General features: G+C 38.4%; 2 protein-coding genes across 2 annotated transcripts in view; both read right to left on the bottom strand.

Annotated features, from left to right (window-relative positions):
- LOC128475015 (amine oxidase [flavin-containing]-like) overlaps positions 1 to 27,618 on the bottom strand; it is a 275,083-nt gene that overhangs the window by 203,479 nt on the left and 43,986 nt on the right. The gene's annotated exons all lie outside the window — the stretch shown is intronic.
- Positions 767 to 26,843, bottom strand: LOC128475016 (amine oxidase [flavin-containing] A-like). The gene is made up of 15 exons (XM_053457466.1): positions 26,713 to 26,843; positions 19,536 to 19,630; positions 19,046 to 19,183; positions 17,284 to 17,388; positions 16,793 to 16,884; positions 16,156 to 16,297; positions 13,766 to 13,915; positions 10,379 to 10,538; positions 9,856 to 9,952; positions 8,567 to 8,620; positions 8,416 to 8,473; positions 7,518 to 7,615; positions 6,533 to 6,644; positions 2,095 to 2,157; positions 767 to 1,541 (listed from the first exon to the last, which is right to left on the bottom strand). Exons 1-15 carry the CDS (start codon positions 26,756 to 26,758, stop codon positions 1,386 to 1,388), a joined length of 1,566 nt encoding a protein of 521 aa, XP_053313441.1. The 5' UTR covers positions 26,759 to 26,843; the 3' UTR covers positions 767 to 1,385.

Genomic DNA, 27,618 nt, shown 5'->3' with positions numbered 1-27,618 from the left:
TGCCTCCTGAAATGCCTTATACCTCCCTATATGCCACTCTGACCCATAATATGCCTTTTAACCCCCTAAGTGCCAGAGTGGCATATAGGGGTATAAGGCATTCCAGAAATGCCCTATGCTCCCATTTAAAACACACACACTTACCGGTGCTTCCAATTTCCTGCTGTATTGTCGGGGCAGCGGGTTGACGTCTCCATCCGCTGCAGCCGGAAGGAGGTGGAGTTGGCAGCGGGGGTTTGTCTGCGTCCGTCGCGCATACCTTCCCCGGCTGTCAGAGATCAGAGTTCCCCGCACCGGTGCGGCACCGGTGCAGGGAACTCTCTGACAGTCGGGGAAGGTATGCGCGACGGACGCAGACAAACCCCCGCTGCTAGCCACACCTCCTTCCGGCTGCCGCGGACGTTGTCTACGCGGATCGTGCAGACGTCAACCCGCTGCCCCGGCAATACAGCAGGAAGCACCGGTAAGTGTGTGTGTGTGTGGGGGTGTTAAATGGGGGGGAAGACAGGAGGATCCAGGTCCCCTGCAGTGGTGCGGGGGATCTGGATCTTAGTCTCATAATCAGACCTCTATTTGAGGTCTGATTAGAAGACGACCCCGATTAGAAGACGAGGGGTCTTTTTCAGAGCATTTGCTCTGAAAAAAACCTCGTCTTATAATCGAGCAAATACGGTATAAGCGTGCTGATGCCATTTTAACTTGTCAGTTGCAGCATTTTTTTACACTTTTGAAAGGAAACAGGCTAAACTGATGAAAGTACAAGGAGTTTTGTAAAAACTACTTTAATTAAGCATCATTCTTTCATACAGGTCAACATTGAAGCATTTTTATCGAAGATTCGAAGATACAATCAATATCTGTCAGTTCAGTAAACAGTTTAAATTTACTACTGTTTGGAAAATACAATTATCTTGTCTATATTAATAGCTAGAACAACACATGAGGCAACATGCAATAGGTTTTTGTAAGGTCTCATTAGTAATATATGAAAGGTTTTTTCACTAAATTGTGAGGCTGCAGGTAAGTCTAATGGAGTTTATATGTGAATGATCTCATGAATGTTTTTTTATGACTCTACCTCTTAATTTAAGATTATATACTTGTTTAGAATAATGCAAAGTTAGATAAGTGATATTGTGCATTTAACTATGCATTATGCAGGGGCGGCTTGGGCCATTTTGCAGAAGAGACAGGCATTTAATATCATGGTGAGATGTTTCAACTCAGCACCTTAGCTGGAATTTCACAGCTTAGTGAATAAATGTCTAAGGGATTCATGTGTCTTTCCCACATTTGTTTTCACATGCATTACAATACTAGATACACATTCAGAGTTTGACTTACAATCTAAATCGCATTGCCTACACAGAAACATTTTAAGTAGGTCACTTCAGAGTTACATAACCCTTCTTGACTGCGAACACTCCTACTGCAGCAGCCATCGAAATAAAAACAGAACAGCCAATGAACCTCAGTAATCCTTGAGCAGATGGCAGATTTCTCTCCAAAAATGTTGTAGTAAATGGCAGTGCTGGAACATCCTAAAGGCAGAATATAGGTATTTATTCATTATCTAACAGTATATTTACTAAAGGAATATCATTAGGACTAAACTCAATCAAAATCCCCGAATTGTTTTCTTTATTCATATTTGGAATATTTTAAAAATAATGCTACTTTTGTTTCTAATAATCTTCATAAAATGCTTTAAGTGCTCATTCATCTTTTCCATATCCCAGTCTCAATAAACAAACAAAGCCTTCTTTGTCTTTATTTTAAAACGAGCAGAGTATTTTTTTAGACTTGTGCATGTTAATATGTATTAATGTTTCCATACTGTGGTTCATATTATTTGTAAAATCTTGTCTTTGCACCAAAAGAAAAAATCTACATACTAAATGGTGGTATGGCATCCCTCATATCTTACGTTGTAGTATTGTAATCTGCATGCATAAAGGCTAGTAGTTCAGTTTATATATACCATTATGATCCAATTTTAGGCATTGCACCAACTGTGCACCAGTGACACCTTTATACATAATCTCTTTGTGACAGCAACTTGTGACAGTTAGAAGTTAACAAAATTAAACTAACCACAGATTCAGGTTCATCCTTCCAGATTTCATCTTCAGCAATAAGGCCCATCTTGGACATTACCTGGAATTGCAGCACATTTAGGATCGTCATCAATTATGGTAACAATTTAATATGAGTATTTCTTCTTTACAAATATTATCACAGATATTTTTTAAGTAACATCCCAATTTGGGCGAGACAGTCCCGATTTTGGGGCTCTGTCCCGCCTATCCCTTCCTCTGTCCCGCTTTTCAGGGGCGGAGGAAGGGCAAGGGGAGAGCGGTACTCATCTCGGGCGCAGCTGTGAGGGGACGTGCAGATGCCCGATCAGCAGCTGCAGCCTGCAGGAATAGCTGGGAGATAACAATCCCCCTCTAGTCGGCTCAACATTAGGGAGTGCGGACCTCACTTTACTGCTCCCTCATCACTATGCGCCAGCAAATGATGCCGAGCGCGGGTATATCACGTCGTACCCCCACGCTCTGCATCAATAGCCGGCGCATAGTGATGAAGGACCAGTAAAGTGAGTGACATACCTCGCGCTCCCACCACAGGATGAAGGAGGATGGAGGCAGAGATAAGAGATGGTGAAAAAAGGGTGTAAGGGCAGTGTATATGTTTGTGTGTATGGGCAGGTGTGTGTAAGAGCACTGTAGGTATTTGTAAGCTGGTGTGTAAGGGCAGTGTATGTGTGTGTTTCAAGGCAGTGTATGTATGTGCTTAAAGGCAGTGTATGTGTATATGTGTGTGTAAAGGCAGGTGTGTGTAAGGGCAGTGCATGTGTATAAGTGTGTTATGTAATATGTGCATGTAAAGGCAGTGTGTAAGGGTCCTGGGAGGGAGGCTAATATTATAAAAGAATCTCTGCTGCTTTGGACTACTCTTCCAATGATACTCAGCCAGCATCATGGTGGACACCTGGCTGGCTGAGAATCATGAAAATTGTAGTTCACATCTAGCATCTGCAGCTTTACTGTTGACTGCACTTCCCATTATGCTCAGCCAGCATCATGGAAGCAGTATGTCTGGCTGAGCCTCATGTGAACTGTAGTTAACAGCAGATGATGTGACAGGTGTTAGTTGTGGAGTACAACTCCCATGATGCCTAGTCATGGTGGACACCTGGCTGGCTGAGCATCATGGAAATTGTAGTTCACAGCTAACATCTGCAGCTTTATCTACTGTTAACTGCACTTCCCATGATGCTCAGCCAGCATCATGGAAGTAGTATGTCTGAGTCACATGGGAATTCAATTCAATGTGTTGGTTATTTTTATTAAGCATGACTGTGCTGACAAAAATGAAGCGTGTTTTAAGTGGCGATGCAAGGGCGACATTGTAAAGTGTAATAGCTTTTACTGGTAAGTTCCACGAGAGTGATTAAAAAAAAAAAGTGTCCCTCTTTCACATTTTGAAATGCTGGGAGGTACGCATCCATTGCATTTACACAAGGAACGATTTCTTGATGGCCATTCTAAATATGAGCTAGTGATGGCTGCAGGGTTATTGGTGCATTAGATCATTTTGAATGCCCCACTTTTGTATTTGGTAAGGGACAGCTTCAAAATATCCTTTGCAGATGACTGCCTAACCCAGCTGCCTAGTTTACCAAACGAACAAAAAAGAAAATACAAAAACACTTGATTGTGGAATTATTTAACCCTCTAAAGACCAGAGCAATTTTCATGGATTGTTTGTTGAAGTGTTTCTTAATTAGTGTACCAAACACAAATTATGTATTGCTTTTTTCTATACAAGAAGTGATTTCTTTTAAAATCATATTTGTATATACCAGGCATTATTTTGTATGAACAGAATGTTTCGAAGCTAGGTGTTTTACTAGGAACCTTTTGACAATTTTCAGGCAGCCATCTCATCACCTACCTGTGCTAATTTGTGATGATTTTTTTGTGTTTTCAATCATATATTGCGGTGGCAGCAGAATAATAATCACATACATTAATTTGTGTTTATCATTTCCGCAGAGAACAGCAATGCCATAATTCCACCTTTAAAAACAGAAATGCACACAATTGTGACCCTGTAGCTTCCCCAAAACATGCCACAAATGCGCATTTGAGTTTTTAAATGTGAAATATTGCTTTGTTTCTATTCTTAAGGGTAGAAATAATAGCAATCTATTGATTTTATTCCATTTTTTTTGCCAAAGTTTATACCAAAGTTAGCTGCTTTTAAAATTGCCATTTTCCAAAAATTCGGGATGTTTTTGTAGTATTTCCTGCACATAAAATATTTGTTACAGAAAACAGCAAATTTTATTCAACTTAATTTTTTATTCAGCTTGGGGGATTTATAAACCTCATGGTACTGAGTTCAATTTGTATCACTGGATGCTGTGGCATTAGATCTTTGTCTTGGTACTGCCTACCAGCACAAACATACTCGAATATAGGCCGCACTTTTTTCCCCCACTTTAAGTCTTTAAAGTGGGGGTGCGGCCTATATTCGGGGTCTAGTGCCCGACGCCCGGGACATGCAGTCCCGGGCGCCGGGCAGGCAGCGGGGTTAGGATACAGATCCCCCGCAGCGGTGCAGGGGACCTGCATCCTACTCTCGGATGTCCTCAGACAGCCTCCCCTGCCAGCACTTTCCACGGGGGGGGGAGTGCCGGCACGGGAGGTTGTCTAAGCGCATCGTCTGGACGGTCACCGGCTGCAGCGATGCGGGTAAACAGCCTCCGGGTTGTTTACCCGCATCGCCGCAGCCGGTGACCGTCCACACGATGCGTTTTACCTCTGCCCCCAAGACTTACCGGAGCAGACTCCCGGGTGTCTTGCGGGGCGCCGGCGGGGGACATCTACGCAATACGCGTATACAACTTCCGGTTGTATACGCGTATTGCGTAGATGCCCCCCCCGGCCCCGCAAGACACCCGGGAGTCTGGTCCGGTAAGTCGGGGGGGGGCAGAGTGGCATATCTCGGGGGAGGGGGAGGACAGTGGCAGCATATCGGGGGGAGGAGGACAGTGGCAGCATATCTCGGGGGGGGAGGACAGTGGCAGCATATCTCGGGGGGGGACAGTGGCAGCATATCTCGGGGGAGGACAGTGGCAGCATATCTCGGGGGGGGAGGACAGTGGCAGCATATCTCGGGGGGGGAGACAGAGTGGCAGAATGTTTTTTTTTTTTTTTGGTGCTTTTTTAAAGAAAAAAACTTTTTCTTTAAAAAAGCACCAAACTTTTAGGGTGCGGCCTATATACGGGGGCGGCCTATATCCGAGCCAATACGGTATTTTACACTCACACAAACACAAAATGGAGTCAGAGCCATCTTGTTTGCTTTAAATCATACAAAAGACCTTTTCTTTCTCTCTATGTTAAGAACAAAGAAGCTTTGGTGAAAATAGCTGCTTCAGCAAGTCTTTCTTAATTAAATAAATGGTTAGTTTCATTGGTATGAGAAATTTTAGGGAGCAGAAACTACTCATCTCTATAAATGTAAACAGGAAGCTACACTGCAAGGCCATTGAAACCCATTTTTAACTGAAAAGGTATTCTGTTCTAGAGACACATCTAATCAAGGATAAACACCAGATGTTTTCTTAAAATTACTCCTTAGATCGGAGCATCTCTCAGCGGTGAATAAAGGAAATAAAATTGTGCAAATATGCTGTGAAGTTTCCAATTACAATGAGTAATATCCATAATAAGTGGAGATTACGGTTATAAGCATAGTTTATGTTTAGACAAGGATGGGGGGGATAATAAATCCTTTGATTATGTAATAATTTTCATCTTCTCCTGGCTAATTGAAATTTTATGGCGATGCCTAATTTTAATAACGTTATTTCTCCTTCCCCTTAATTTATATCTACAGGGACCAGCTAACCCACAGCAACAAATGGTGGTAAATATAATGGTGTAAATAGAGGTGAATTTTGTCTACTTCGATATATAGAAAAGTTTATCCCTGTTTTGGGGAAATAATATATTTTGTGAGACTGCGGCTTATAACCGGTGATAATGGCAATGATGTAAAAGGTATTGTTAGCTGTTTTCTGAAGTTTGACATTATTTGCATCTATTAAAAAACTCACTAATAATCTATGGACATTATCTTTTTGTTCCCACCCTAATTATTGCCTTTTCTTTTAATAGTGGTTGCTGAGTGGACTGAAAATTATCTGGTTTGATATTAACACATGCTGTTTACATAGGGTGATATCATTCTGATAAATCAGAGATGTTAATGCAATGAGCTGTGTCACCTGTTGCATTCTTGTATGTGTTGGATCCATAAGCCAGTGATTCATACCTGATAACCAATCAACGATACGCTGTATTTTATTCATGGTTTATTTTGGCATGTTTTGAATGTAATTTTTCTGTTTTATCTTTTGTAGATTGCGTTTTCACAACAAATAATACCTTGATTAACCTTGATTATATATTCTCTAAAATACCCATATTTATCGTGACTGTAAAATTGTATATACCTCTCTGGCTGCTCTTTCACCTGCTTGAATAGCTCCCTCCATGTATCCACTCCATACAGTAGCAGTCTCTGTGCCAGCAAAGAAAACCCTTCCAACGGGTTGGCGGATTACACTGTGGGTATATCAGAAATGTAATGTAAATGTATTACCTGTTATCTGTTCAGCCAATCCATCATGTCTGGGAAACATTACCCAGGAGGCATAATTTGCAGTGACATGCAGTTGCTAAAAGCACAGTTTGAAGAAAAGCAGTAAGTGTTTTTCAACCAACGTTAAGGCTATTGGAGTTTTTATTACCGTAGGGGAAACAAAGAATGCTGCACTCATCCAATTTTACTAATACAATTCTATAAAAACTAAACTAAAACTTCATTTCTTCAATAAACAATTGCAAGTTAAAATACTTTCAACTTTATTTAAAGGGACACTCCAGCCATGATATGCAAGGGAGAGATAAGGAGAAAGGGGAGAGGTAATGAAAAGAGGAAGAAAGAAGAAAGGGAGAGATAACGTGAAAGATGACAGGTGGAGAAAAGGGGAGATGGAAATGGAAATAATCAAGAAAAGGGGGGAGAGATAAGGAGAAAACGGAGATATAATGATAAAGGGAGGGGAGGGGCAAGGAAGATTAAATGAAAAGAAGAGAGAAAGAGATGAGGATAAATAGAGAAAGAAGAGAGATGAGGAGAAAGGCGAGCAATAGGGAGATAATGAGAAAAGAGTGGAGACAATGAGAAAGGGAAGAGATAGGGAGAAAATGTAGCAATACAAAGAAAGAGGGGAGATGAAGAGAAAGATGGGAGATGAGATAAAGACAAATGGGAGAGCTGAGAGAAAGAAATAGAGAGACGATAATGAGAAAGGGAGATCAAAGAGAAGGGGCAAGAACCATAAAAAAGGTCCATGCAGACGTGAAAATATTTGTCATGAACCACCTCTGTTCCTATCCAACTTGACTATGATTAATTATTACCTCTCTTCTTACCTCCCATACTGAGTCATAATTCCTGGTGGAAAATATGCTGTATAACACCCTCCCGAATACTGCTCCTTAGACCAGTCCTTCTCTTCATAGTGGACAGGCTGAAACCAATAAATTCAACAAACCTTTTGTATACTATACTATGAAGTTAAAAAGATAATATGATCAAAACAAATAACCATTTTCATAACATAAAGACAGATCATTAGTGAAGTTTCCTTTCCATCTAGCTATTACCTAACAGAGAACGTCTGATTTTATTGTAACATTTGATACGTATTTAATTAAAATATTTGTGAATCATCAAGGGACCAAATAGTGTTTTTAATCTAAAACACATTCATGGAGGCTTTCCTTTAGTGTACATGTACCACTAAAAAGTATTATTTTAAACTTTTGACCAATTATTTTTATTATATATAAGAAAGAATACAAGATAAGCAAAGCAAATTATACATATAGGGAGAACTGTTTTGCACAGGCAGGCTGCACAAAATAGTAATCACATGTTCATACATCATACAGATTTGATGAATACCAAGTAGCTGAAAAAGGAAACATGTAAAAAAACAATTCTTGTGAAAGAGACTAGTAATAAATAAATAAATGAATTACATGCAATTACTGTATATAGCTAGATATATTGCATATATATATATATAATTAATATTTCTATTGCATGCATAGCAATTAATAATGTATTTTATTTATACTTCTTAATAAAATGCTTATGTACACTGTTTGCACACAACAGGAAGATAATGAAGGCTACACAAATACAAGGGTCAGCCAAACATCAAATTCTTTATTGTGTCCTAATCTGGAACACTTCATAGGTTATTAGCTACTTACTTAAATTATGCTGGTATGAATATCAGTATAGAATACAGCTAAAACTTACATGTAATGCTTCTTCGGTGCCCATCACTTTAGCGTAGTACTCACAAATTTTTCTTTTTCTAAACAGTAGTGGATAAAATTTTAATACATTAAAAGCAGTAATTCCAAAGTGTCTTAAAAGTAGTTATGTGCTATTAATAAATAAATATTACCTCTCTTCCTTGCTTAGGTTTGCCATTGCTGTTGCTTTTCTAGCGGCAATGAAACTAGGGGGAGACAGAAACTTTTACATGGTAAAATATCATTTCAGAAGTTATGGTTTGTAAAGCAAGGTTCATCTTTAAATTACAGTTTATCTTACACTGCAGACACAGCATTGGGGGTAATACCCTCTTTCATTATATATGTGAATTTATATCCATGGATTATGGGAAGCCCAGACACCATCTTGTGCCTCCCCCTCACGCCATACTGTTCTCAATTATTTAAATATTATATGGTAAATAGTTTTTACACCTTAACTGACCACACAACTTCTCAGTGAAAAGGCCACTCTCTCAATAGAAATCCCATTCAGCATACTATACACAGAGTGCTCTTGCATTGTTAACTAAAAATTTGTGTTTGCAGAACTGACACTTCTAGTGAAATCACTGGTGTAACTGCGACCCCCTTCTTCCTGTCTCCTTGTACCGGTTTAACATAGTTTAGAAAGGGCCCTTCTGACCCAGACTGCACCGATCCAGGGCGAAAGCGCCCTTTCGAAACTATTTTGAACTAGCACGGGGAGACAGGAACATATCATATATCATATCATATGGAATATATGTATATATATATATATATATATATATATATATATGTATGGATATGAGCATGGATGTGTACTTGTGTGTGTGTGTGTGTGTGAGCATGCATGTGTAATTGTGTGTGTGTGTGTGTGTGTGAGCATGGATGTGTAATTGTGTGTGTGTGAGCATGGATGTGTACTTGTGTGAGCATGGATGTGTACTTGTGTGTGTGTGTGTGTGTGAGCATGGATGTGTACTTGTGTGTGTGAGCATGTGTATGTAATTGTGTGTGTGTGTGTGTGTGAGAGCATGGATATGTAAGTGGGGTGAGATGTGTGTGTTCGTGAGTATGAATAAGTGTGTGTAATTTGTGTAAGTGTGTTTACATATGATGCAAGGGGCAAAGAAGCAAAGGGGCAAAGAAGCCACAGACCAGTTGTGTGTGGGCAATTATGGCACGGACTAGCTGTTGAAGTTAGGGGCCCCCGGTGCAATTGTTGCACCAGGGCCCCAAGGTTTCCAGTTACGCCCCTGAGTGAAATATTGTAATGTGCAAATGATATTATGATATGTATAAATCTACATTAGTAGAAAAAGAACTGGAATTCCATGGTATAGAATGAAAAGCCACAATAATATTGGCTACGTTTTAATAGAATTTACCCCTGGGAGACTCATTATCTGTAAACCTAATAATTCATTACTCCTACCCTATAATAGCAGGTACAGATCCATCAGGCTTTGTGTCATCCAATGTGTATCCAATAGGGGAATCCTCATCTTCAATTATCATGCATGCACAGTAGCCTTAAGAAAAATGGTAAATCATTGTTTACAAATTAACCTTTGTCCAATTCTAATACCATAATGATCTTAACCCTTTCGCGTCCGGTAACCTACCAGGTACGCCATGCTCAAGTGGGCTCAGCAGTTCTGATGACGTACGTCATCCCCAAAAAATGCCCCCACCTCGCCACTATCGTGGTGATCGCGGGGGCACTCCTACAGGAGTGATGAAAGAGGCTCCTCCCTGCAATCTCCGGGACATGAGTGAGGAGACCAACCCTACCCTGCTGCCCCATTGCTCCATTAAGAGCAATCCAGCAGTGTTAACCCCTTCAATGACGCAATTGTGTATGACATCACTGCGGCATTGCAGGGGTTAATATTTATCCCCACAAGCTTGGTAAAGGTGAAAAAACTAAATTACAACATGGTTAGTTGGTTACTTACCCATTTTCTTCCAAAATGCTTCTTTGTAGTAGACCATACATTTAATAACAGATCCCATTGGAAGACGCTGGATTAACTGATTCCTGACTGCCGGGAGCTCTGGTTTAAAGTGGATTTGTGTAGTAAGAACTGGTGGTATAGCACTGATAACATACTTGCCCTGAAAACAAAAATATATTTGGTATTTAAACAAAGAGCATTAATGCTTGTAGTGGTGGGCAGTTTCCAAGTGGCAAACCCACAAATGTTTCCAATAATACAAAATTATCCTTGTTGTTGGCGACTGAATGAAAATATATTAGATAACCCCACCTATTTTGCGGAATTAAAAACTAATTTTAAGAATTATTTTGCTGAAAATAATGCTCAGGATGTCGCCTTCCCAGTGTTTTGGGAAGCACATAAACCAGTGATAAGGAATCAACTTATCAAATTAGGTGCCACTATTAAGAAACTTTACACATCACAGGCCACCGCCCTCACCCAACAAATTTACAGATTAGAACAAACACATAAAGCAACACTTGCTCCGGAATTGAAATCTCAAATTCAGACCTTAAGGGAACGGATTTTTTTGCTTACTAAAAAACTCTTTTATGAGCTTGGACACAAACTAGGGAAGTTATTAACGAGGGCATTCAGAGTTAAAAAATCTGCCACATTTATTCCTAAAATACGTGATTCTATGGGGAGCTTATATTACGATCAAGTGGGATTTGTCCCTGGCAGAGAAGCTAGAGACAATACCATGAGAATCATCAATCTATTGACACATGCTACACATTACAAATCGCCTCTCGCTCTCATTTCTATGGATGCGGAGAAGGCATTTTAAGAGGGCCGGGCCATATCTATTTAACGTTCTCGCAGCATTAGGGCTAAATCAGATTAAATCTTTATATACGGCTCTGTCAGCCCAAGTTAAAATTAATGGCATGCTCTCGGAGGCCATAACTCCCCAAAATGGTACACGACAGGGTTGTCCCCTCTCCCAACTTTTATTCATTTTGGCTATGGAAAACTGCACTTATTTCATATACTGGAGAATGTGAGATTTAAGCCTTTGCATGTTTGCATCTGCCACCCTAAGAGTGCTTTTGTGTACCACCAACTTAAACATTTAATTCTTACTCGAATTTCCCTCCCCGAGGTCTCTCGACCTTTGACAGATTTTGAAAGGTTATGTAGTGGGAGTTCTGAACCGGCTCATCTCTACTCTAAAATGTATGCTTTTTTAATTTCTCCCCTAAACAATGCCAAACCCTACTATTTTAGTTTATGGGAAAGAGATTTAAATTGTTCTGAGTCTGATTGGCACAAGGGTGGGATCTCCAGCAAGACTCAGGAATGTTCCTTCAAGCTAATTACAAGATGGTACAAAGTTCCTTCCGATCTCCATCAGTATTTACCTCAGGTATCCACATTATGCTGGAGATGTGGCATAGATGAGGGTTCTTACCTTCACCTGTGGTGGTCATGTCCTAAAATTCAGCCATTCTGGGAAATATGCATCTTTGTTTACGATTACTCAATCTTATATGTATTTAGAATTCGGGGCTTGCAATTGTATTTATCTTGCGATCTATGTACTCATGATCTACTCATGATCTATCTATATTTGTACCCTGTATCATTTTGTCAATGTATTGTGCTGTATTATATAATATTGCTTAATGCACAGAGAATTTATTCAATAATACTTAATTAGTTGTATTTCACTTGGCATTGAGTTAACGCCACTTCTTAAAAGTGGGCCTCTTCATGAGGATACTGGAATGTTCCAGATGATAAGAAAACTGCTGTGGATGGCACAGGCTGAGGCCAAGACTAAGACTCTGTCTTGTCAAAAAGGAGATAAGGATGTTGTTTATTGTGGAAATGTAAAAGGCCCCCCACATTCTTTAGAGTGAATGAAACTGCCCCTATAGGCTTAAAACTAGCCCCAAGATGCATGAAACTGCCAGCTTGCGCAGATAAGGTCTGACCCTTTTAAAACAAGGCATAAAAGATTTGAGAAAATGTTTAGAGCCTGCTTATTACTCCTATGTAACTTGCACGTTTTCATCCTGAATACATTTCTTGTTTCTGTTTTACCAAAAGTTCACTAATCATCTGTTGCACTTTATTACGGAACGAGGAGTCCCACAGTTTTGCAAACAACATTATTACACATTTCTAGTGTTTTCCTAGAATTAACTTCTACTATTACTACATTAACCAGACCAGGACTGGCCTGACATTGCTTTCACCACTGTTAAGTCCGCTTGAGTACCAGATGTGGTCTCCTACATGATACACAAAATACAAAAAAGTAAAGCGCAATGTTCTAATTAAATATAAATATTACACCTTCTGGTGAGGTGGTGGCGCAAAATGTTCCAAATTAAATACAATCAAAACCACACAAGTGTCTGCGCAGACACTTGTGTGGTTTTGATCCTACATGATACACTTGACCAAAAATAGGCAAAAATATACTGCGAAAATGCAGAAGGCTGATGTCAAAGTTGTGGGCATGTGGCAGCATGTATCCAACAGGAGGCTTCACACCATGGTCGATTTTCAATCCCATTCTGGTTATATTATTAGCTAACTAACAATCCATGAATATTAACTAAACAAATTCAGTTTACTAATAAAGAAATATGAACCACATCGCCCACTCAACATAACAGGATGTTTCACCTACAGATTGTGCTTTCAATTTGGTTAGAAAATGCAAAGGGGAAATTCTAACTTACCTTGCAGTTCCCGCCCTTTATCTCTGCACCAAAATAGGGAGATGACACAACAATATGGCTACAAACACGGTAGCCAAGTGGGCTGTGTCACATTGTGAGCACACACATAGGGGAATGTACATGCAACACATTTGTATGGTTACACGTGATATACCACTACAAAGCTAAGTAAAATTCTTTACACATACATGTGCTTTGATTATCATACAGAGATGATAATCAGCAAGGGACACTGTCGTCAACTGTCTGTGGATAAGTGCACACACAAAAACAAATATTTCAGAGTCTTTAGTGGGCGTAAACAGGCTTCACCAAGCATGCAATTTGAAGGATCCTTGCTGAGTCCCCTGACCGTGGTCTACCTTCTTAAATTTTAACATTTAATCAGTTTTTTTTATTAGAAATAAATATGTGGGATGCCTAACTCAGAGCTACATGTTAGCAAACATTTGGCACATCGTATTTCAGTTGTCAGACCTGTGAACATGGAGTAGATGGCAGGTGGGTCACCATGTTGGCTCACCAATGCGGGATATTACATGAAAATAGAAATGTGATGGCAAAAATGCATACACTGTTAAGATTTTTGTCCCCGTCTAACTCTGTTTGTTACATGAAAAGAAATAATGAACAACCATTCATTTACCTGATAAATTTCATGATTTAAGGTTTCCACAAGGACAACATCACCAGACTGGTCAAGCCTGACAACTGGCCTTTCCAATTTTACTCGATCTTGTAGACGTTCCATTATTTTCTCACTTATTTGACCAGACCCTCCAACAAACTTCCTCTCCTGCAATTAAATACAATGTGCCATATTTAATACTTAAATTATTCATTATTTGTATTATACTTATTCTGATGACTGTATGTGTACAGTGATAAACATCCAACTATTAACACAAATTGTGGTGGAACAGTGTAAATAGCATAAAGGAGAGTCTAGTGCAGTTGGAGAAAGAGGGCAAAGTAAAATCTGTAGGAGGTTGACAGGCCCAGATTCTAATTTAAATATTTTGGGCAATTACCTGAGGCGTTTTGTGTCTTTTAATTAGACTTTATGTGCTTAATTTATGGGTTTTTGATGCATTCCTGGACATTTTGGGACAGTACTGATAAAGTACATTGAGTGTTTTCTGCCAAATCTATTTTGAATGAAGAGATTTGGCAGCAGCTTTGTGGTATGTTGGAATTTATCCAGCTTATTGTGTAAGAATTCCCACCACAGAATAGTTTCCATATGAAGAAGCGAGGAAACGTTTCCATTATATAACTCTGCAGTGCCAACATAACCTTGCATTAAAGACATAGAACCATTTCAATTTAAACCTAGAGCGAAATTCTGGCATGATGAAACTTGCCAAATGAAATTATAGTTTAATATTTTTGTCAGCAAAAGGATAATTAACGATTTTACAACAGAGATTGTTTTCTGTCCAAAGTCTTATGTATAGCCGTGAAAAAAACACTTTATAGTACAACATGTTCAAAGTTCAAACCAGTACTTGCTGTTACACAAAATTTCCCTCCGAACTGCAACCAGAGAGACTATTACTTTCCAAAAGAGGAATAGGATTTGGGGTTTCTTATTTTTTGCTTGTGAATCCTGTGGTTCAGTCACTATTGTTTAAATAAAAGTATTAATGCTCATTGGGTCACTCAGAATTCCCTGAATCACGTCTGAATTATTGTAAGAATAATCTGTTCCTTACTTCTTTTAGCTGATTATTATGCATGTATTTTGATTTGGTTAATAAATAATATGCGTGATTTCAACCATGTTAAAAGTAAAAGTGTCATCGCGGTAGCCTCACACTTGTTAACCCCTGCCTGTCCACACAGGCATGTGCAGTCGTGGGTTAAAACAACTTTTATATTGTTTGAGAGAACATTTTCACTTAGAATTAGCAACATGCCTTTTAAAATAAAGGTTTGTACAAGGAAAGTTAATTTTGAAACTTTAATATATACTAATAAGATGTCTCCTGTGCAGCTTATAAACCAAATATAGAAACAAATTAGAAGTAAGACTGCACATCATGTAAATAGTTTTAATATATAAATGTATTTGAGTATGAAAATATTTTGATTCCCAGCCTTTATAGTAAAAATAAAGGAGGAGACAAATACATACACCGACATCAAACATTATTATACTTATACTTATGGAAACTATAGAGCATTTTATAATTTTTTTGTATTCTTTCTTATTTTTAGAATCATACTTTTTTCTTTTTTTTCTCCTTTTTTTCAATTTTTGCTGATTGATACATAAAATGAACTCATAGGGGTTTTTCCTCACTTATTTATTAAGTTAATATTTTTGATACTCAAATTAATTTATCAAACCTATTTATATGGTGTGCACGCCTGCTTCCTTTTTAGTTCCATATAGGTTTGCACAAAGATTGTTGATAATTGTGCTAGACAAATGTCTCATTCTGTTATAGGAAGTGGTGAATGACAACTAATGCTTTATGAAAAACATTTTTTTCACTTAAAAGCAGTGTGCATTTATACAAGGTCACTATCCACTGGCCATGAACACTCCTAAACCTATATCAATAGAGATAAGGGCTGCGAAAAACAGCTTATACAGTGTTTTTTTGCTTAACGTTTTGAAATGGTTACTTTGCAAAACAGGCAGACTACAAAAGTTTTCTTGTCGCTGATTAAACAATCAACAGCCTTAGTTCCAAGTTCAGGGTTGTAAAACATCACTTTTACAGTAAATAAGCTACCTTTCCTCCATATTACCACCTGGTTCTCTGATATCCATCAGGTCTCATTGACAAATTAATTGTATTACTAAAGACGGGGGTGAAAAAGGCAAAGCACAGATGCATCCTTAATTAATTTATATCTGAGATAATATGAAAGTCCAGTACCGAGCCCTGATGAAAAAATCTGTATACCTTCAGCAATACCATTGAACAGCACAAAAGGTAACCTAGAGAAGAATATTATTACTTTAACGGGTACCTAATGTGTTTATTCTAATAAAGATTTTGAATATAAGCTAATGACATATACCTGTCCTCCATTCTCTGTTGAGAAAACTCTTCCGGTTCCCCCACAAAGCTTTACATACCAAAGGAACCATAGCGCAGAAACCTGATGAGTCTCGGAAGTTATAACCAGATTCACGAACAGTTGTGCAAACAGTCTTGCTGAACTGGAAAAAAAATACAATTTTAAAAATAAAACTTTGCATTTCCCATGCATTTTCTTTTAGGATATGCACCTGGTTCTTAAATAGTGTATGAAAACACTTGATGGCTGATGTAATAACATTATAAAGATAGCCACAAAATAAAGTCTAAGGATGCAAAACAGAGTTCACATTTTACTGTGAATCTAAATATATCTTTAAAAATTGGTTCTATTTAGGATTGATACACAAAGACCGCATTAAACAAATGATTAAACTATATCCAATAGTTGGGGTGCGTTGGTAACATAACATGTAAACACAAGAATGCCTAAAGGTCATGTCTTTGACAAACTGTGCGTATCAACCAGTACTTATGATAACGATATCTTAACAATAACATTCATAGTTCCATGGGCTTATAGATTCAGGAAATTTTAGCTTTTTTGTATTGATGAGGTATTAATCCTACTTCTATTAATATTATACATAGATATTCCAAAATTTGGTATTTCTTACCTTGTCCAGCACACCTTTTCTATAAACTGCTTCATTGACATCCTGTCCCAATCTGCAGCACGAGGGGCTTTCCACGGAGCCTCTGCAGGAATCTAAAAATTGTCACTCTAGAAGATTAGCTGTATAATATGTATATAGTACCATATATATATATATATATATATATATATATATATATATATATATATATATAAAGGACCAAGTGTTTCATTTCTCACAGGTATTACATCTGATATTAGCAAAAATGCAGGGAAGCAATTTAATCTGAGAATGGATTTTTGCCACTGGTTCGGTATGCTTACGGCAAGGAAATAGGGAAATAAGCACACATCACTCAGCTCTGCCTTCTATTAAAACTAAATGTGTACACCAAAGTATGGTATATGCTTAAATTAGATATAAAGAAAAGGTTATATTAGCATATTGCAGATAACCAATACTATAATTATCATTATTACATTGCTAAAGCATTTCTAAAAGAGATGTATTACCTCACTACCCCATTGATCCATTGTTCTCATAAAATTGTTATAATCCAGAAGAACCAAAGGATTATATGCAGGTGGAAAGGCGCCTCGAAATTTGTAAGATTTACCCTAGAAAACATCAAGTTATGGAAATCACAACCATTGTTATTAAAACATCTGTCTGTTCAAACATAACAGGGTAACCTTGCCTCATGCAGTTAAAGGGACAGTGTGATATCCCTGACACCCCTGTAAAGAAGAATGTGTATTAATGTACTCTGTGAGTACTTTCTTCCCTTCGTGACTGGACTGGTGTTTTTCCTTTGTGACTGGACAAGAATGGCAATAAGTACAAGTAGTATATTGCTTGTTAAAAACCATTTTTTCAAATATGTTCATCCTTTGCCCATGTCCTCTTTGGGACATAGTTGAAGCCAATTATGTTCAAATATATTTGAAAACTAAGCACCACAGGTTATTTCAAATGATGCTATTTTAACACTTCCCATGCACCAATTCTACCTCCTTTGTCAAAATGTGTGGTAGTAGTTTAATTACACATAAAAATACTTTCAATATGGTGGTGCCCTGCCACTCGAAAGAGCTTTTAGGAAGTGATCAACGAGGCATTTCAGCAACACCAGCAAACAGATCAGGAGGAGGAGAGGGAGAAATATTGTTTCTCCTCCTTCCAAAAATGAAGAAACAAAATTAAGGAAAAAATTATATATAAATGAAAAAATAAATATGCAATAAAAATGTTACCCTGATATCCCTGATATAAACAATGTATGAGAGATCCCCAAGGGGATCTCGAGCCAAATTGCACTGGGCACAGTGCAAAAACAAAAAAAGGAGAAAATAGTAAATAAATAAATGTTTTTATTTTCCTATAAAATTACCCCTTAGCCCTTCCACTATAAATACAAAAATATTTTAAAAAATCACTACCCCCAAGACACTAGCCCTCTGGAACATAAAAAATGTATTTATGTATGGTATGACTTAAACCGGGAGATTTTGCAGGACATAAATTGGGTCATTGTTCAGCTGTGGCACTCACAATATAGAAGAAAATGTAAGCAAGAATGTATGCAAAAATGTGATTTTTCTATTTTATTAAAGGTTTCTATCATCACTAATATTATTATGTTTTATGTATTTCTATGATTTTAAAATAATGCCCTACTTCTCTAAACAGAAAAATGTATAATTTGTGGGATTCATCAAATATGGAAAAGGGGAATCATGGTTTAACAAACACATAGTAAAAATGATAAACAATATTTTGGTCATTTAGTTATGAAAACCTCCGGGCCTGAAGGGCTTAAGAAAGAAGGAGTGTAATTTAAAAAACAAATAAATACCAGGAAGCTGTTTTTATACAAGCTTCAGCTGTTTTATAGGTAGTGGTTATAATATCTGCTGAAAATAGGAGAATATGCCTCCTAGAATGACTGAGATCACAAGCCAGCCTGTCATACTTATTTAACTTTCATCACTTTGCATATAAATGTTCTTTTTTAGAAATACAAAAGCACGTGGCAAATAAATGTTTGGCTCTTCTTTTACACAATAACAACTTCTAGTACAGAGTATATATATGATAACATTTAGTCTCTGCTGAGACTGAAACATTGTTAAGTAATAAACCACTGATTATTTGAAGAAATAATGAATGCTTAGTTATTTGGATATATATATATATATATATATATATATATATATATATTACACATACACACGAATTGCATTTGTTTGTCATAATTAGAACAGGGTGGCTCACCTTAACATGTTCGATGAGAAGTCCATTGACATTCACTTTGTACGTCTGTACGCCCAACTCCTTTGCCATCCGCAAGATGCGATTTTGGGTTGGCCCCACATATGACCCACCAAGATCGACATACTTCACTTGTTTGTTCTTTTTAGGATGGGACAAACATAAAGAATGATTGATTTGAAAGATACAAACACCGTACCATAGGTTTGAGTAAAATATATCCCTTTCTGTTATTATTTAATAATTATTATTTTATATAATAAATTCATATAGCCATAAATAATATTTATTCTGAAAATGCATAATCAAGTAGTAGCATTCACATTGCCTGTATTCTAACCCCCTCACATCGCTGCATGTCATCCATGTAATTTTCTTTCTTTACATAATTTCCATGGGGCGCAGAGGTTGATGGGGTAAATTTATTTTTAATTCATTTTTAATATACACTATTAGAAGAGGGTAACATAAAGAATTATTTTACTTTACTTACATGTATTGTGTGGGTTCTTCCACCAACTCTGTCACGAGCTTCTAGCACCACAACACTAAGTCCTGACTCGGCAAGCAGTTTAGCAGCTGAAAGGCCTAAAACACAATATTAATTGATAGACTTACTATCCACACTAAAACATGTGTATGTGTGCTTCCAATGAAGATCCTATGAAGATTCTATCCATCAAAATATAAGATTAATTATTAAATTCATATTTAACATATTAGTAAGCAATTCACTCTAGAGCTATTTGAAACAGATGTGGAGGGGCTTCTTACAGACTTTTATTACAACTTGGCCAAATTAGGACTATACCTAGCAGGAGCACAGAATTTTTATGACACTTGGAAAACTCCAATGTAAATTACCTACAATTACACTACCTCTAATGGAAACAGCTGAATCCATCGATCCAGTCTATACACAAACCAACCCCATGTAGTTGATTAGAAATCCAATGTATGTGTATGTTATAAGGGAAGCCATCGTAAAGGGACAGTTTAATGTCACTGACAGCCCAACTAAGGGAGAATGTGCTTTGTGAGACTAAGCATTACCTAAAGTAGAAACTGCAGCCTTGCAGTGATACTGGCTTCTGTGTACAGATGAGCGTTCACTCATTAGACTCCCCTGCCGTTGCAAACAATGTAAAGACGTACAGGTACATCCTACACTACCTTTTTTATGGACATACCTGTACATCTACAGGGGTGTAAAGGGGTTAATAAAAGATCTGGCAGTTTCATAATAAATAACCATATGTAAAGCACATATTTTAAGTTTGCCTATATCTATAGGTATTATTTCACTATTTGAAAAATACTAGGCATTACAATATGTTTATTATTTTTTCTGTTTTGGGGCCATTGTAAAGGTAATAGAATTCTATTTTGGAAAATTCCTTTTGAAAATATCCACGTGAAACATGTCTGTGCCTGTCCCTGCTCCATGGTCCGATGATCATTGTCACTAATTGGCTGTTTAAAGCAGCCAATCAGTGCCAGGAAAGCACTCCTATTGAAATCCACGGAAGCGCTTTCCATGCATGCACACAGGGGTCTTAATGGATCCAGCAGTGCAGCTGACTAGAGGTAAATATATCATGAGCATGGAGATGTGTTTAGCTTTAACACATCTTCTGTTCGGAAAACAGTTGGGGGTGGAAAAAGGGCAAATGCATATGGGGAATTCTGTGGAATGCCTCATATATTTCAAAGAGGGACCACACAGCTATCATATGCTTTGAATGGCTGGATTGTCTCAGGATCTGAATGAATTATGTTATCTCTTGCCTACTGTTTAGTTTCAGTGGATTGCTTCAGGAAATTGTCAAAACAGGACATACCTCTAAGTTCTTTGAAAAAATTACAATTTAGTTGAACTACATTATTTCCAAAACAATTACACTTATGGCAGCAAACACAAACAACTGGTTGTTTGAATAAATGAACTTGTGTTCTAAAAACTGTGACAGTGACAGCTTCTATATAGGGTCCTGTCTCATTGTAGAGGGCTATTTGGGCCACATACTTCCCAACCGCATCTGCGTCCGAGTGCAACATTCACATCCTGCATTGAGCATGTTCCCAGGCTGCTTGCTGGAACTTTACCAAAATCTACACAACAGCTGTTTTGGAGGCCCTCGCATGATACATTAGTATTTATTATCTAAACAATCTCAACGCAATGCTGATTACATTATAAATAACACAAAAATTGCAAACAAAGTGGTAATCTATAGACTCATTGAAGGGAATCAATTAGTCAGTTAGTCCCCCGTACTGCTGGTCTGCAATATGTAAAAATGATATGTGTCCTGGAAAACATGGCTGATGTGGTCACCCTAATTTAAAGGCACTACACAGCTATTATATGCATTAAAGAGCTGCATCACGGCAAGATTCTCCCTTTACGTGACTTGGTTCATGAAAAAAGGAAGACTCAAAAAAAATTATTAGAAAAGAGAATAGGTGGAAGCATTCTCTAGGGAGTCCATTCACTAAAGGGAGCATTGACATGACAGCTTGCCGGAGAGTTGTATTTTAGCGCCACGACCTCACTATACATAATAAAGATCTAACCCAGTTAGCTACTGCTGCAGGAAGAGCTTGGCTGGCCCTGTATAATGCATTGTTAAATCAGAGGAAATTCTCCAAAGTCTCCTCGCTCATGAATTATGCACTGGATACAGGGCTAGCTTAGCATTTCTTGCTGGATAAACTTGCCAGTGTTGGCCCTTTATAATGTGTAGTGAGGTCAAGGAGTTAAAAGACAACTGTCTTGCAACCCACTCTCCATTTAGTGAATAAACCCCTAGTGGCCGAGAGACAAGATATTTGCGATACATAATAATTCGAGAAGGATATAAAATATTACAGATGCTTGTCAAACTAAATGAATGTTAAGTAAATGTAGTATTATTTCTGTCAAAATCTAGATTTAACAGAATATTCACAAAACAGTCAAGAAAATATGCCTATATCAAAATCATTGAAATATAAGGCCATATATCTTGTGCACAGAGGCAGTGGGTTTGTGTATAGTTATGCCTATTCCATGCCAAACCACATACTACACAGTCCCAGCCCCTTCTTATAACCCAAACCTCCAGAAACTGACTTTGCCGTGTCCAGACCTGGCACCGCTCACTGATGGTTTCCATCAAAAAAGGAGGAAGAGTGCCCTAAGAAAGAGATTTGGGTTGCCAGGTGTCCAGCACTCCAGAACTCATCAAAACTGGCAAACTGAGGTTGTAAGCTCGTACGAGCAAGGCGGTCTTCTGCTTCAGCAGCAGTGCATCTTAATATGTTATTTTTGTATGCTGTCAATTTTAATGTTATTGTTATTTTTTCCTGTAACATATTGTTACAGAATCTGCAGCGCTACATAAATAAATGTAATGTAAAAATGATGGCTCCACCACCGTTCTAAGTGCAGTATTTGTCCTGTGTAATTGTCACGTAACTTTATATTCAGTGCTGAGCGATACTGCTTTGTCTCTCTCTGCCAGAGCCTGGACACGGATATAGATCTGTTTGTTTAACAAAGACATAAGGCAATGACAGATAGTGGAGCTTACAGTACGATCAGTTACAAAGTCCTACTTTGCACAGGTACAGAAAGAAAATACCATCCTAAGCTGGGCAAGTGTTAAAGGGACTCTCCATCCATCATAAGCACTTTGTGGACCCTTTAAATTTCTGTGGTGTTGCTTTTGGAAATCCATTGGCGGGGTTTTGCAGAACCCGCTCTATATGAATTTCCCCCTTCGCTGGGGGCAGCTATTTTCCATACAGGAGATATGTCAAACACAACTCTCTTCACGTGATATATTTACCGTCAGTCCAGTACTGGGTTGCCAGACGCTGCAAGCGGGGAGCTATCCAAGCAACCAATCAGTGGCAAGAAATGTCGGACCATGGAGGATTCGTGCATTAAAACGATATTTAACGCGTGAATTTTGTTTTCTAGGCAGTGTAATTGTTTCACAGATACTTCATTTTAATGCAAAAAGGTAGATAAACTAGCACTTTTAATTAATATCCCTGTTTTGCTGAGAAACACCACTTGTTTAATTTCCTGTATAGCTCCGTGGGTGTAGTGTGCACATGCGCACCATTGTGTGTACACATGCACGGGCACTGAAGCATGCATTCATGCCCTTTCAATATATTCTCCCCTAGCACCTGCTTTGCACAATGACCGTCTAAATTGCTAAGCAGGCAGGGGAGGGAAGTTATAATAATAGTGCAGATTCTGAGAAAAAGGCAATTAGGGATACATTTCCCCACGGTTCTACACATTACATATGTGTGTACATATACATGTTTACATGTTGACTTCTGCCACAGAGCTGCACTCTAGCTTGTGTGCAAGGTAAGGGAGGGAGAGATTTGAGAGATATACTGTAGATGGGAGCGGGGAAGAGAAGAAGAGAGAGAGAAAGATAGGAGGAGAGATTAGAGAAGGAGAAAAAAGGGAGGGTGAGTAAGGGGAAAAGAAGGAATGGGTGAGGAAGAGGAAGAAAAGAAGGAAACAGAAGGTGACAGAGTGAGTGTATGTACAGTATGTATAAGTGTATGTAGAGTGGGTGTGCCGGTGCCAATGGTGTTTGTGTGTGTTAGCATGTGTGTGAGTGTGTGTGTGTGTCAGGGGTCAGCTCCTAGGATAATTGCCCCTGGGAGATAGGAGATAGAGTGTATGATTCTCTTCTTTCAATACACTTTCAATAAACATATTTACTTATGCCTCAAGCATTTAAAGGTAATGCTCCGTACACTCTGAACTTGATATTCTTTATGAATAAATGTATCATTGTTAGTCACTTCTCTAATCATGTAAATCATACTGATTTTTTTCTGGGCCCACTTTTCATGTGACACAAAAGCAGGCACTTTGTTGTTGCCAAAGAAACCTAAAACAACTTGTAATCATTGTGTTGTTTTTCTGTGATTAAACCTTCCAAGGAGAGATTAACCCCTTCAGGACCGGCATTGGCAAACTGCGTCTTCCCTTGAAGACCGCAGTTTTTTTAAAAAATATTTAAATTCCATGCTCGTGATTCACTGCAAAGCGATCACGTGCACGGAATTGAGGGGGAGTGGATGCTACGGATCGCTGGGGACACCCAGCGGTCAGTAGCAGCCGCCCCTGGCGTTCCCATCGTCAATAGCGACGCTGGGATCGCGCATCATCGATGACGCACCTGGTACGTCCTGGTCTGCCGGTGACCTTTGACCCGGAAGTACCAGGTACGTCCCGGTCTTGAAGGCGTTAAAATAATAGATCTGCTAGTTTTTATTATCTTAACCCCTTTGCAACCAATGGGCAGAAAAAAAGGCCCAATGTTTAATTTGCCGTTCTAAGCAAGCAATACAGTGTCTAAGGTAAAGACAAATATGTTCAGGGGGCCTGATGGGATAAACCTCAAGTTATTATAAGAGCTTGGCTGTGTACTAGCAAAACCGTTACTGGATTTATTTAACCAATCATCGGTAACGGGAGTCGTCCCAGGGGATTGGAAATTAGCGAATGTTGTGCCCATTCACAAAAAAGACAGTAGGTAGGAGTCGGGCAACTACAGGCCAATAAGTCTTCAATATTGTTGAATGGATTAAGCGGTGGCTGAGTGACAGACAACATAGGGTTGTAGTCAATGGCGTATATTCAGAGCAAGGTCTTGTTACCAGTGGGGTACCTCAGGGATCTGTACTTGGACCCTTTCTCTTTATTATGTTTAGAAGTGATATTGTAGAAGGCTTTTATGGTAAGGATGGCAAGGGCTATCTTTTTGCTGACGGCACAAACATTTGCAACAGGGTTGATGTTTCTGGAGGGATAAGTAAAATGACAAATGGTTTAAACTGGAAAAATGGTCAGAGCTGTGGCAACTGGCATTTAATGTGGATAAATGCATCTGGGCATAGAAACCCAAGGGCAGAGTATAGAATATTTCATAATGTCCTAACCTCAACGTGCAAGGAAAGGGATTTAGAGGTAATTATTTCAGAGGGTAGATAATGCAGTAGAGCAGCAGGTAATGCTAGCAGAATGCTTGGTTGTATAGTAGAGAGAGGGAAGCGCTCATGCCGTTGTACAGAGCACTGGTGAGACCTTACTTGGAGTATTGTGTACAGTACTGGAGACCGTATTCAGAAAAGTTCAGAGAAGGGCTACTAAACTGGTTTAGGGATTGCAGGATAAAACATTCCAGGAAAGGTGAAATAATATTTACATGTATAGCTTGGAAGAAAGATGAGACATGGGACACGAAAAACATTTAAATCAACATGAGAAAGGAAGAGAGTTTATTTAAAGGAGAAATACTACCATAAAAAGAGGACATAGTCTTAAGCTAGAGGGGCAAAGGTTTAAAAATAACATAAGGAAATATTACTTTACTGAAAAGGTAGTAGATGCACGGAATAGCCTTCCAACAGAAGTGGTAGATGTTACTACAGTGAAGGCGTTTAAGCAAGCATGGGATAGGCATAAGGCTAAGCTAGATATATGCTAAGGCCACGGACTAAGGAAAGTATTCAGAGGTTGGGCAGACTGGATGGGCCGAATGGTTCTTATCTGCCAACATTTTCCATGTTTCTATATATATATATAGATATGGATACATAAGCACGTGCCCGTCCGTGGTATGGCCAGTGACCTCTGATCACCACGGAATTGTAAAGCAGACTTTGTTTTAGCATGATAGTGAGCAGTATATCAGACACACAAGGTACACAATAAACGCGGGCAGATGCTGCACAAGGTTTTAACCATTACTGGTAGACAGTACTTCCCAACCTCTTAGGTTTTTAATGGAGTCAGGCATTCGAATATTCATTTACCCTTCTACTGTAACCGTGTTATTACTAACAGTTGCGGCTACATCTTTTTATTTGTCACAGGGAGGTGTTGTGTCTCTATTTAGCATCCTTATGTTCCCCATAGCCAGGAATCATTACATTTTTGTCCTTTTAATTGATTTCCTTCTTGCCAAGATGAATTATTATATAGGGTTAATCCCTATAGAAAGGAATGCATCTAGATTTCATTATTTTTAAATTCATACCGGCCAGCCGGAAAAAATGGGTGGCAAGAATAATCTCACAGCAGTGTACAATGGAGAAATAAAAGAAAATATCGAATGATTGATTATGCTTTAGGAAAGGACAATCTACGCACCTTCACAGATGAAAATGAGAGTCCATTAAGCTAACCTGCCCCTACTACAGATAATGTGACTAGAATACGCTTAGGAACCAAGCAGCAGGGCACCTATTCAGAGAAGAGGTACGTTCTTGCATTACATTTTATTTATGCTAAAAGCTAGACAATAGTGACATAAAGAGAGGCATATTCACAAATAGCAAGAAAACACAAGAAAAGGGGGGTTAATGAAAATAATGAAGGAGAGCTTGGGTGACAATATCTGTGACATCATGTAAGGCAGGTGGGAAGAACAGCTATGGAGACGTTCAGGCAGGAGAAACAAGGACCACATCCTACCCTTTCACACAAACCACTCATCCCAAGAGAACTGCCAAACGCTGATGAAATCCAGATACCTCCTGGAGAAAATCGGGATTTAACTGAACTCCTCGGAGCTTCTCATGCACCGAAACACCAACAATAAAAGCCATATCTGGTCTAACTCTGGCAGGACGATCGATCCCACCTGAGATGCCTCCTCCGATGACAATGACATCATAGGTGATGCTCATGGCTGCTTTCGTCAAGTCTCCTGATCGTCTGTTTTCAGGCAGATTTTCAGAGGTGCTTCTCCTCTCTAAAGGGAGCGCTTGACAAGCACAGCCTCAAGTATTTTTCCTGTAAAAGCCCTATTACTAGCAGGCCATAGGCTGGAGCAGCCGTACAACGCACGCGATTGGCTGGATTCCGATATGGGCGTTAACCTGAGACTTGTACTTGGAAGTTGTCCGAAATCAACATGTGTCCTCTGGTTGTGCTTCCATAATTCGTCAACTGCTGCTTACAAAGTCACTTGATTTAAACGAGCTGTTGCGTAACATTTTGCCTCTAACTTTAAAATGCTTTTTCAGATAATGATATTAAGTACAGAACAGGAAAAAAACGTTACAAGAAGGCTCATACTCTAAAACTAGAATATTGGGGGAATTTATTTTAAGGACTTTTAAGAAAATTTTACTTTACTGAGATAGTGGTAGATAAGTGGAACAGCTTCCCAGCAGAAGTTGTACAGGCTAAGACAGTGAGGGAAGTGATCCTTGATCAAGCCTTGATTAACAGTTTTGTATAAGGGGAAATGGGCAGACTAGATGGTCCAAATGATCCTTACCTGCCGTCAGATACCATGTTTCTACGTTTCTATCAATTAAGTGCATGACACAGGAAGTATTACATAGAATACACTTTCATTCTATAAAATCCAATTTTTTTGTGTGCTTTTAGTCTTACTGTATAGGTTGAAACCATGTATTCTATTATGCTACTATATAGTGATATAATTCCTAATCATATATATATATATATATATATGTATATATATATATATATATATATATATATATATATATTAAGAAAATGTATTATATATAATATT

The sequence above is a fragment of the Spea bombifrons genome, chromosome 2 (genome assembly GCF_027358695.1).
Source record: "Spea bombifrons isolate aSpeBom1 chromosome 2, aSpeBom1.2.pri, whole genome shotgun sequence".
Classification (NCBI taxonomy): domain Eukaryota; kingdom Metazoa; phylum Chordata; class Amphibia; order Anura; family Pelobatidae; genus Spea; species Spea bombifrons.
This window is presented reverse-complemented; position numbering and strand designations above follow the sequence as displayed.